Source organism: Corvus kubaryi, unplaced genomic scaffold (assembly GCF_017639235.1).
Source record: "Corvus kubaryi isolate FWS band 111438036 unplaced genomic scaffold, C.kubaryi_AGA036_p1.0 split1-131, whole genome shotgun sequence".
NCBI classification, from domain to species: domain Eukaryota; kingdom Metazoa; phylum Chordata; class Aves; order Passeriformes; family Corvidae; genus Corvus; species Corvus kubaryi.
The window spans coordinates 10021204-10033849 of record NW_024582073.1 but is presented as its reverse complement, the minus strand read 5'-3'; the positions used below and the strand labels follow the sequence as shown (position 1 = coordinate 10033849).

The 12646-nt window shown below is 36.9% G+C and overlaps 1 protein-coding gene across 3 annotated transcripts in view; it reads right to left on the bottom strand.

Annotated features, from left to right (window-relative positions):
- The window catches only part of ARAP2 (ArfGAP with RhoGAP domain, ankyrin repeat and PH domain 2), a 124994-nt gene that overhangs the window by 90217 nt on the left and 22131 nt on the right, over positions 1-12646 (bottom strand). For all 3 annotated transcript variants that reach the window (XM_042053426.1, XM_042053425.1, XM_042053427.1), the window contains 3 exons: positions 10998-11067; positions 5100-5220; positions 2245-2426 (listed from right to left, as the gene is read on the bottom strand). In XM_042053426.1, coding sequence (XP_041909360.1) covers positions 2245-2426; positions 5100-5220; positions 10998-11067 — 373 coding nt within the window. The remainder of the gene's footprint in view (positions 1-2244; positions 2427-5099; positions 5221-10997; positions 11068-12646) is intronic.

The window sequence follows — 12646 nt, the reverse complement described above, 5'->3', positions numbered from 1 at the left end:
AGAAAAAAGCAAAAATTTGATGCCTGCTACTGCCGCTGTCAAGAGGGACATAACTAGTTCCAAGTGACCTACCACTCTGGAGGAGACATTCCTCCACAAGTCTGGATATCTTTGCTCCTCAATCAAAAAGCTCAGAAGATCCATAAGGACCACTCAAAAATATTCAGGGGCATAAGATTCAAAAGGCATGAGTTCTGAAAGGAAAAGTGGCTCGTTAGCAATAAACATCCACAAAAACATTTTCATTGATGAGAATGTTTTCCATAGATCCTCACTGATAAAATACCTGGAAATGCCATGACAGAAGAGTAATACTGAGCATTGCAGCACAGTGTGAGTCTCACAAGCAACAACTGTAAAGTTGGTTGACTTCTTTCTTTCTAACTGCAAGAGAACCTCACTGAAATACAGGGTCTCAGAAAGGAGGGGTGATGTTTGCATCTTGGTTTTGTTCCTCCTTAAAGATGAGCCATAAACTTCAATAACCATACTAATGGACAGGTCACCCATTCATTACAATAATCAGGCCTGAGGATTTCCGTACAGATAAAGAGTACTGTGCTCAGCTATGAAGACCAATTTCTCTCCTTGATACTCATTCGGCAAAACATATGCTGAGGGCTTAAATTCAAATGACACATAGCAAATAGACTTTTGGTATCATATTACATATCTAAATCATTTGTGGAGTTTTGTTATAGCTACAGAACAGCATAAATCCATAAATTGTATCATGTTTGTGGTGATACTGGATGGGATGCCAGATGCCCACCAAAGCTGCTCTATCACTCCCCCCCTCCCCTGGACAGGGGAGAGAAAATATAACAAAAGTATTTAGGGACGAGGTAAGGACAGGGAGAGCTCACCCACCAATTACTGTCATGGGCAAAACAGACTCAACTTTGGCAAATCAGTTTAATCTTTATTTTATATTACCGATCAAACCAGAGTAGGATAATAAGAAACAACTTGAAAACTTAAAATACCTTTCTCCCACCCCTCCCTTCTTCCTGGTCTTAACTTTGCTCCTTATTTTCTCTGCCTCCTCCCCATTCAGCAGCTTAGGAGGATGGGGAATAGAGGTTGTGGTCAGTTCATCATACTTTGTCTCTGCTGGTCCTCCCTCCTTGGGTTTGCCATGCAAACCCAATACAACATTCTTGATTAGCTGGCTGTTGACTGACCTCAAAGAATGTACCTAACAAGTAAAACTTCCTTGGAATACAGTAAGTAGAAAGAAAAACAGGTCTTTCTCAGTCTCAAATTTCCTGCCATACCCTGGGAAAGAATGGTAAGATGCAATATCAAATATTTTGTGGACCCTCAAGCATACCTAAATAATTTCACAAAGAGGATAACAGGAGAGGAAGTGAGATCAATTCCAAAAGAGATCATTCACATTTGAGACAGGGATTTGCCTGTATACAACTTTGGAAGAAACAGAATAAGATAAGCATGTAAAAATACCTCCCCCAATGCCATCCCAGGTTTCAGCTACTTGTGGGTAATCAATTGCCTCACAAAGAAATAGCCTGCCATTTAATGTCCTGCAATAGATTTCTCTTCCACTAGTTCACACGATCATTCATTGAACCCAACTATCCCCATTTATTCCCTGCCTATGGCATGCTACAGAGTTCCACTTCATGTTATCATATAGTCCTGCCCAAAACAAAACTAAAAGCCCTAGATTTTGGAAGGTGAAATGATAGGACTACTTCACATTTTTTAATACTGGATTTGTTTAAAATACTACAGTGCACAACAGAATCTGGCCAATCTCTATTCTTGGAAACAAAAAGAACATCAATTTTTAACATTTCCCTGAAGTATCAGTTAAATACCACAGTGATCTTTGTGCTTCTGTATGGCACACTTTCCAGAGCAGTGTATTATAGAACACTGAAACCAGTGCACAAAATAAGCCTTCTGATTCAGTTGAGTGCTTATGGCCCGCATTTTAAGAGTGAATTAATCCCAGCCCTGACACTAACATGTTGTGACACAGAGCTTTTCACTTCACCTCACTATATATTCACTTTTTTCTATTGTACAACAGACATAATGATTCTTTGCCTGCTTTGTGAAGCCTTCTGAGAATTGCAGCAATAAAGTACTACATATAAAGAGATATGCATTTATATTGAAATGCACCTATTCACAAAGAGCCATCAATTTCCAGCTCACTAGTTAAACCATTTTTATAAGCTTTCATTCACAAAAAAAACCACATGAAAAATTTACCTGCTCATTTTTGCAGATCCATACAGTACTCCCCTGAAGCAGAATAAAGATTTTGGTTTTGTATCCTTTCAGCTCAAGATATCCACTTTTCTCAGGAGTGACAGAAGTTCGAGACTGACAGTTATTATCAGACTGCAATTTCAAGGCATTGAGCATCGTATTAACCCAGTCATTTCTTTCCTCTAAACAAGAAAAAAAATTGGTCAAAGTCACTTAGTTAAGCAGCAGCTTCATTCTTCTCGACACATTGGTTTTCCCAATGTTGTTGCTATGTTGGTTGATGGTATAACTATGCCAAATAAGAGAGAACATCCACGTTGAGGAGGAGGTGTAAATAAAAATAATGAGAGCCTGTATCAGTGGAGGTGTTAGAAGGACAGCCATTCAATTAACTCCCAACAATCAACACACCAATCCAAACAAACTGATGATCAAGATTCTTAAAATCATGACTGCTAGTTCTAAAATACTTTATTCCAGACAGCTCGAAGACTGAGGTGGCGTGTTCACCTTCTGGAAGCCAGATCAATGGGAAAGAATTATAGCAGTTATGTAAGCAGAAACAGGGAGCCTAAATATCGTCCATCACTGAAGAGGCAAACCATCACCAGTGCTATTCCATGCTTGGCCATGCTTTTAAGAAAAAACACTTGGTAGTTTACAATCTATTCCATTAAGGTGTGGTGGTTAAGCTTGATATTGTCAAGGGTACTGAGTAATCAAGAAAATGCATGTTTGAGTATCTTTGCATGCATTATTAATGTAACATCTTACAAATACATGAACACAATGAGGTGAAGTAATAAAGTTTCACTCAGTCTCATTCACTATGTTCAGACATTTCACTGGACTAAGATCAATATACTTTAATGCTGAGTAGTCTGAATGAATTAGATTTGCCTTATACAATTGGAATATCATGAATATTTCAAGTGTTTGCTCTGAAAGAGTCAGATCACAAAATACATTGGGGGGGGAGCTAGGGGGGACAGGTAGGGATTGAAAGTTCTATACACAGTATGTGTAAAGGTGGTAAAATTAGCGCGGAGGACTGAAGAGAGTACCATTGAAATAATAACATGCTTACTTCATAAATGGCATGTGTGCAACATAAAGGAACAAATACACAAATTTAGGTGTCATAAAATACTTTGTAGAAAAGGAAGATAGCAGCCTGACAGATTAGCACAGGGAATGTGATCCAAGTGTTCCTGTAAAAAATTTTGCTTTAAAATACATATGTGCTCTCTTGAAATACTCCAGTAATCTTTTCAAAGTACTTTAGTATAGCAGAGGGCATCAAATTACTCTAGAAGTGGTTTTTTCCAATGGTATTTCACTCCAGTGAAACTAAATCTCACTGCATCGGAGCAAGCTATGTTCTAATTCACTGCTCTCCCTTGTTTAGTTATTTGTTTTGTCCCCAAAAGCCCCTAAACTTTCCAAACAATTATATATACTGCTTTTCCCTCCAGATATTTAAATCCATCCAAAAGTAATGCATTTCTGGTATCTCAAAATACATATGAAAGTCTCCATTTCAAAATCTTTGAAAGAAGTTAAGTACCCTTTGAGTAGTCCCAGAACAATTCCCAACCAGAAATCCACTGAAGTCATCAGTGGAGCATCAAGTAACAGTTTCATTTTTTAGCACGTAACAGAAATCAAACAGGGTTATTTACACACTTTACCGGGAATACATCATCCACTTCTGCATACAGGAAGGACCAAATTCCTTATACAATAAGCATTTCTAACCTTAAGTGAACAGCTTTACAGACAGGTTACTATATGCAAATATGGTTATATACTATATGAAAATGGAATTTCATGAATAAAAAGTGGTTGCTCTGAATATATTTTACAAGACAGTACAAGTTTTTAACATTTTTATAGTATCCAAGGCAAAGGCCCATAAAACAAATCGCAACCCTACAAAGTGTATTGCACCAAGATAGTTATATTCTAATTTATGAAAAAAATTTAAAATAAATTTGGAAGAGAAATGCAAAAATAATGAAGAAATACATACTTTTAAACTCAGCTAAGAGCATAAAAATGACTGAAATTATCTGAGCCAAACCTGAGAAGAAGGATCTGTTCACCGATGCTGCACTCCTGTTACAGCCTGCAGCAAATGTTTACAACCAAGCTATAACCCATAAAAATGGGATTTGATAATGGAAATGCTGAGAGACCCTTAGCTATAATGGCTCTGGCATGTACTGCTGTAAATACATATTGCACAACTCTTCCTTGCTAGGCATTCATTTTTATTTGATTGTTTCCATAAATAAATCATACATGCACTGATATCGATTCCACATATTACAGCTGTAGGTTGATAAAGCACTCCACCAGAAGGCATACTAACTTCCTTGCTACAATTTACATTTGTAATCTCTATCAATACATGCCTTAAAATACTGTATAGGACAGAAAACCTTGGATTTCCTTTGATCACAGCAGCACATCCCAGCCATCATTCATTGCCTCTTTGTCAATTTTTTATCAAGTGGTGACTCAGAGATGTCTGAGAGCACACAGGCTGTAAGAGCTGCTAGTGAGAATTGAGAAATGTCCAGACAAATTAATCCTTGGGAAAGATGGGGGAGGAGGAAGAAGAACTGGGAAAATAGTCTTCTCATTTTGGTATTTGAAAAAGCCATTGCCCAACAATTTCCATTGTTCTTACAAAGCTTGGAGTTATCTCAAGTTTCACTTTATGAGCTTAACCCAACTGGATCCCAGAAATATTTCTCATAATATCACAAGTTATATTTCACAAACAGAATTTATCAACAGTGATTACATGGCTTTTTAGCAATTTTTAGAATTATGCATCTTCTACTTACCTTCTTTATCCACACGGAAAACAAAAGTCCTATGGGATGTGACAACTTCAAACTTATTCTCCCCGTGAACTCTTACTGTTGCTATTGCAGAGAGCAGTATTATTCCCTTTGAGAACACTTCCTGTAATAAAAAGGCAGTCAAAATATTTAATTCTCATGGAATGTTAAATCTTTTTGAGGTAATACTACTTGTCATGATGTTTAGGAAGTTCACCACACTTAATAGAAGTGCATTAATAAGTGAACCCCTTCACTACCTACCTATCACCAACTTCACTCTTCTGGATCTGTGCACCTCTACTACACTCCAAAATGGAATAAAATCCCATGATGAGATAGATTGTGCAGATATGAGATGCAACTTCATAAATTGTCTCATAACATTAATATTGCAAAACATCACACTTTCATTTACAATTTAATGTCAAAGGAAATTACATTTACTATCACAGAGAAAAATAATTTTAAAAATATAATTATTATACTTGTATGATGGGAAAAATATTGTACTTTCTCTAGGCAGAGAATTCCAAACAATTTTGTTGTTCCCCACACACCTTGCCCCTTCAGTGGGTAGCCAATAAGAAAAGTAAATTCACTGAATTTATCCCAAAGTTCGAACACAAAGAAGAGCATCACACTGGAAAAATACAGTCCTGTCAGTGCTAACAAGAATGCCCTAGCTTGGATCAGGTATGTGTTTTTCTGCTATATGTGTGTGCTGGTTTTGGCTGGGATACAGTTAATTTCCTTCATAGTAGCTAGCATGGGGCTATGCTTGGAGATAGAAATAGGGTTCACCACACAGGTGTGTTTCAGCTATTGCTGAGCAGCGCTGACACAGAGTCCAAGCCTTTTCTGCTCCTCGCCCCACCCCCCCCCCCCCCCCCCCCCCCCCCCCATGAGGAGGCTGGGAGTGCACAAGAAGCTGGGAGCTGATACAGCCTGGACGGCTGGCCCCAGCTGACCTGAGGGATATTCCATACCACATGGCATCACGTTCAGTATATACAGCTGGGGGATGTTCAGTGATGGAGTTTGTCTTCTCAAGTCACCATTAAGCAGAATACAGTCCTGCTCTCCTGGGGATGGCAGAACATCTGCCTGCCCGTGGGAAGTGGTAAATGACTTCCTTGATTTGCTTGTGCACAGCTTCTGCTTTACCTCTTAAAGTGTCTCTATCTCAACCCACAAGTTCTCATGTTTATTATTCTCTCTCCATCCTGATAGGGGGAAGAGTGAGTGGGTATGGGGCTTGGTTGCTGGCTGGGGTTAAACCACAATAATTTTAGGTCAGCACAAATTTTCCCAACATTTTTAGATTTACAACTAGGTATTAGGACAACTGAACAGAAGAGAAATGCAAGATAGGAAAATGGAACTGCTACAAGTACTTCCTTCAAGTAGCTTATCTTTTAACCTAATTAACCTATGGGTTTGGGGTGGGAGTTAACAGGAAGTAAAGCTCATCAGAAACACATTTGCATGATTTCTAGATTCCAGAATTAATTCTGTTCCTGTCTCCCCTATGCTTTGATCAATTCATTTTCTGACCAAGACAACTCAGATAATACTGATAAAATTTATGATTCAGCCACAGTAATAGTCCAAGAGTCAGCTCCCCATAAAGAAATTGTACTGTAATAAATTCCCTCCCAAAGTATAAATTATTGTAACAGACTTCATACAAGCACTCGAGGAACACGGTGAATGTGAAGCAGGAAGGATACACTGGATCATTTTTTTGTTTACTGAGTTTAATAAACTAATGTTATTTCACTTTGAGGTACTAATGCATGTCAGAGAAGGTAGTTTAGCACATAAATAAATAGAAATATTGAAATACAGCAGAAGCAAGCATGTTACTATAGTTACACACAAGAAATAGTCAGAATGATCATAGATAAAATTGCAGAGCTGTTTTTATTATGGCTATATTTGTTAAAAGAGTGATTTTAACATATTTGTTAATAAGGTTTGATATTAAATTAACTACTGATCCTTCCAATGGTAAAACAAACTTTTTACATATACTGTTTCTGTAGGTGTTCAGTTAAAAATATGTTATGGTGTTTGCAGGCATCTACTGGCTGTATTTGGTACTACTGCAAGAGAATAACAGACTGCTGGAAGTTACAACTATTTTATTTCATTTGCTCAAAAAAAAAGTCAATTTCCTTTTAAGCTCAGCATAGTTTTGCTTTGCTATTTAAACAATCATCCATCATCCTTTCTAAAGCTTTGTTCTCCAAGGCATACACATTTTCAAAAACAGTTTAAACCATAATAATTTATCAATCTTTCTTCTGCAGCAGCTTTTCTTTCATGTGCAAAAATAATGCCTGTTAAAAAGCTCTTGTAGATCAAGATACAATATCTCTCTTTGAAATACTCCAGACTAGAAATCAGGTGAATTATTTAAGAATATAGAAAACAAAACCAAACAAATGCAGCCAAGAACTTCACAGCTATTTATTCTGTTACTGAGTGGTGTAAACTAGTTTTAGAGCTGCTAAAAATGCTCCAACCAAAAAAAAAAAAATTCTAGCAGGGAAAGCAAAATTTTTTGTTGGTTTTTTTTTTGTATCAGCTGGTTTAACAGAAACTTTTATTTTCAAATACAGCCCCACATCACTCCTTGACAGTTGTGGTTCAGAGCTGAGCTAAAGGATCCTGGAAAATACTACTTTGGACTGCTTTGGTTTTACTTTCACAACAGATTAAGTGTGACCTACTTCAAGAATGACAATGATTCACCTGCTTTGCAGTGAATTTTGCCCTTTGTAATGTTCACTTGTACTGTAACACAACAAAAGATTGAAGTTCTCCACTTGAAGAGTCAAGTCTTTTTCCTAAATCACCAACAGATCTGTCAGAGGCGCTAAGCTGTTTTAAATAAAAAACATTCACATAACCAGCAGTATTTTGCCTTATTATAAAGTGCAGGGTAAAACACCAGAGTTCTGCCAAAAGTTGGAAAAAATTTGAAACAAAACTTGTGCATATAGGCTAGCTGAAAAAAATTCTCAAATTACCTTCCCCTCTTCAGTTAACCACACTGTTGAGACAAAGCCACATGGGATGTTGCTCTGACTACATCAGCTTTCTCAGGACCAGGAACACAGAAGAAATAAGAGCAACACAGATTCAACCCAAAACCATCCCTAGGTCAGATGCTGTTTGTCAAAAACTGAATCTTTTTTTTCAATGTAGATACAAAGTAAAGAAGAGATCTCTATCAAGTAGAAGTTGATGAACAACTAGAACAAGGTTAGAAAAATATTTATAAAATTAAGGTTTGAATCATTCAGAGAAGCATTGATATGGGCATTTTCAGGAATAATATTCTCTGTGTCTTCCCTCTCTACTCTCCAATTATTTCACTCTTCATTAGCCATGTAATACACTTCACCTTCTTGAGAACCTCACTCCTCTCTAGTTCCTAATTTGAATGACAAATAAAGCTAGTTAATATTGGTAGTGTTTCTGGGTAAAATAAACAGTTTCGCTCCACTGAGTCTAACCTTCTCTGCTTGTAATAAGAAGAAAAATATCAAGTACAGATTGGTTTCCTTCTGAGAACTACTTTTAATTGATATGTGAAACCAAAAGTATAACAACTTTTTTATAACATGCTTGTCTGTGTAGGAATGTCCAAAAACAAACACAGATTAGAACAGACAGAACTCATCATCATGTTCTAAATTTAAAACAACAACTTCCCCATTTAAATACATAAATGGCCAGCTATGTAGGCAGGAGGAGGGACATGCAAGGCCTTGCAAGGAGCTCAAGCTGCATGCAGGTCTTGATGGGTCTGCAAATAGTTATTTATGATGTCAGGGTAACAACACACAAGCAACAGCAGGAATTTTCCATCTCGCAGGAAATATGAACTGCAAAGGTGTGGAGACAATGATCCAGCGGAGACCACTGCACCAAAAACTCATGTTACCAAGTGACACCACTGCTCACTCAACACAATCCTATTGGGCAATAAGAAATACTGGTACACAACTGTGTTTTCCTCCTATCTGCAAGCTAATTTGAGTTTCTCCAAATCCTCAGTTCCCAGAATTTCCTTCAGGCATTGCAGTTCTCAGATACATACCTTTCTTCACGTATATGACTCACCAAGTTAACAAGTCAAATGCTCAGATTTGGTCAAACTGTATACACAGACCAACCAGCATCTCCTTCAATACCCAGAGCAAGGCTTGGACTCAGATTCCAGGAAAAGTGAGACAAAGAGGCTTCAAGTGTTTACCAAGCTGCTGATAGCCTACCCGACCACACAGACCTTTTAAATAGAGGATGTAGAGTTGTTAACTTCCTATGCATTGTGTGACACACTAAACATTCCCTTGAGCAGAAGGAAAGATTTCTGGAATCTCTTATGACAAATTTCTAACAAGTGCTATTCTAGCACTATTGACCTCCAAGTAACATTTTCAGTGACTTTCCAAAAAGAAAAAAGAACAGGAATCCCCAGTGCAGATACAAGACTTAAAATTCTTTATTAGCATTTCTTTCCCTAATTATGCTGCAGATAGTGTTAAGCAAATCCCATTGCTGTATTTTCTCAAGTCTTTCTTAATGATTAACCTGGCTTTTCTGCTCCTCTGAAGCCTTGGGATCAATACCACAAAGGGTTCCATTTTTTGTCACTGCAATCCAAACATTATTCTATTGTTCCCTTCACCTACAAAATCATTTCTACTGTAAGTGAAGTAAAGTAAGCAAGTAAAAACAGATTTTTTCAAGTTCGCAATCAGTAGGCACAAATATCAATGTAAATAATTCTTTGAGCTTGTTCTTAGTTCCCCAACCCCTCAGAAAATAGTCTCATCCTACTTCAGTTCTTACACCCCTACCCCATCATAAGGCATCTATAGGTCTCTTATTGATTACCAGCAACCAGCACCCTGTTCTGGAATGTTTACCTGAAACTGTATTTTCTTCCTAATGTAATATGCATCTTCAACAGAAAAATGGCTTCCAGCATTTAAAATAACACATATGCATAAAACCTCAACTTCCCTTAACATGCATATTGTACAATCCTCTATCACTTTTAAGTCTAAGGTCTCCATTACTTCCAAGAGGAAAAAATAATTAATAAACCACAGAGCAAAAGGAAAAGAATTTTGTAGTGTTCTGAAGGGTAATTACATGTGATTACAAGGAATACATGCTTTGTTGAAAACTATGATTTACAAATGCATTTCTGTTATTCACTTCACTTATAAGAAGTGAACTACTTTAATCAAAGCAGCTCACAAATCTGCGAATGATTCAGCAAGATTCAGTTCTCAGGTACAGAAACAAAAACAGCCGTAGACATTGCAGTACTGTGGTGTTTTTGAACATTCCCATTCAAACCTAACCTAGTTCAATGACATGCAATTATCCACAGAAGAAAAACAGGAAAAAGACATTTTTAATCAAAGAGTCAACAAGTGTATAGGTTCAGGTTGGTTTTTTTTCAAATGGTCTTCCATGGTACTTTTAATTTCTCTCTCACAATCTCCAGCATGCTAGGTTGCCATGACAAGACACTGAAAACACCATCAAAATAGTATCTCTCAAAAGTTTAGCACGATCCTGTTCTGTTCTGCAGACAACAGCAGTGCCAGTCTCTCACTAAAGTAAAAAAAAAAAATCTGATGATATCTACCTGGAAAGGTAATACAAGCCCTTCTAGGAAACAAAAGGATGAACAATACATGAAGACAAGGACACCTTAAAGTATTTACTAACATCTCACCCTAGTACTTTAGAACTGAAAATTAATGTAAGATGAATATTCATTTGTAATTATTCAATAGTTTCTTTATAGTACCTTGTGTACTGCACAGATTCATTTTGTTCCAAACATGACCAAAACATGTCCCTTACCTTTTCATTGTTGTAATAAGAAATGCTCTCTCCATCGAATTTAACCCAGCGCTTCTGAAACACACATTTGCTGTGAATCAAAAATTAACACAATTAACACAGCTAACACTGGTTTTTAAGAATGTCTCAATCACAAACTATAGAAAGGTCAAATCTTGTTTAGCTTCCTGTTCAAATGAATATTCTGAACATAGAGCATAACTTTAAGTGCTATAAGCTCTGTTAAGATACTTTCCAAAAATGAAAGCTGAGAACCTCAAATGACCATCTCACTGTCATGCTTAGGACAAGGACATCTCTGTTTATAGGCTATGGTACCTCCAGTCATTCCATATCAACACATCTCCCCAAGACTCTGTTTCCTGGCCATTGATTCGATAGCAGCACACCACATCTCCCAACAAGTACAACATGAAATTTCATTTTCAATGTGTGTTATCAACTGTACATCTCTAATGAGAAACTCCTTTGACTATTTCAGTGTGCCACTAATTCATGCTCTATAAGGACCTTCTAAAAATATATTCTTACATCAACCTGACGTAGTCCATTACACTCATTAAAAATGTTGACAGCTTGTTAGTTATCATCTATAAATGTCTCAGTTCTAAAATCTATTAAACAAGTTAATTAAGCAAGAACAAGACCCCACTAATATCTTTTCCCAGCATTATTTCCTTTCCTTTTAAATGAGTGCTCTGCTTTAGGATTAGTAGACTGTGATAGCTTATCAAAACTTTAATCAAACAGCAGCTCTGGCTTAATTAAGTTGTATTATATGACTACAATAAATCATCATTTTTCATAACCTGGAAAGGCCAATGTACCATCTATTTTGCATTAAGATGTCAATAAGCTTCAAGATTATATAGGGAAGAGTGAACCTAAGTACCACATACAATGTGAGCAAACTGAATGGCTGTACGATTTATAGTGAATTAACTAAAATAAGAGAGGCTGTACTTTAATTGCATGATTTGTAGCAACTTAAGAAAACAGTATATATTCTTTTCCCTGAGGAGTCACAAACTGCCGGGTGTAAATTGGAGCTCTGTAAAAAGACTGGGAGGTGTAGAACAGAATGAAATATTCAGTTGGTGGGAAGTGAAATAAAATATGATAGTGCTCCAGTAGTTTGAAAAAAAAAATCTTTTTTTAATTTGGTTGGGGTTTTTTTAATTCTTCAGATGTTTGAGAAATGGTATTGTATGAAAAAGAAACAAAAATGTATCATTCACTGAACCACGCCTGAGAAAACATCCTTGAAATGTAGCTGTGGAGTGTCACTGGTTCAAGGCTAATGACCCTGCAACTGTTTCACTCAGTACTAACCACTATTAATTTTGTGGTTAACTATCTTTTCCAAATAATATATTCTCACACAGCATTTTATTGAAGCTTTCATAGCTTGTTCTCAACTCTATCCTTTCAAATAGTGCAAGACAAGCCAACTGGAATAAAGAACTATACTTTTCATCACTCTGCTAGCTAACTGCCAAAAGTGTTGTTAAAAAAAAAAATCCTGTAAGTAAAATAAAAGTTCCAACTAACTTCAGCTCTCCAAGAAGTCAGTACCCTAATAATTCTGGGAAGAAAGAAGGAAAGGAGGAAGGGAAGGAGGAAGGGAAGGAGGAAGGGAAGGAGGAAGG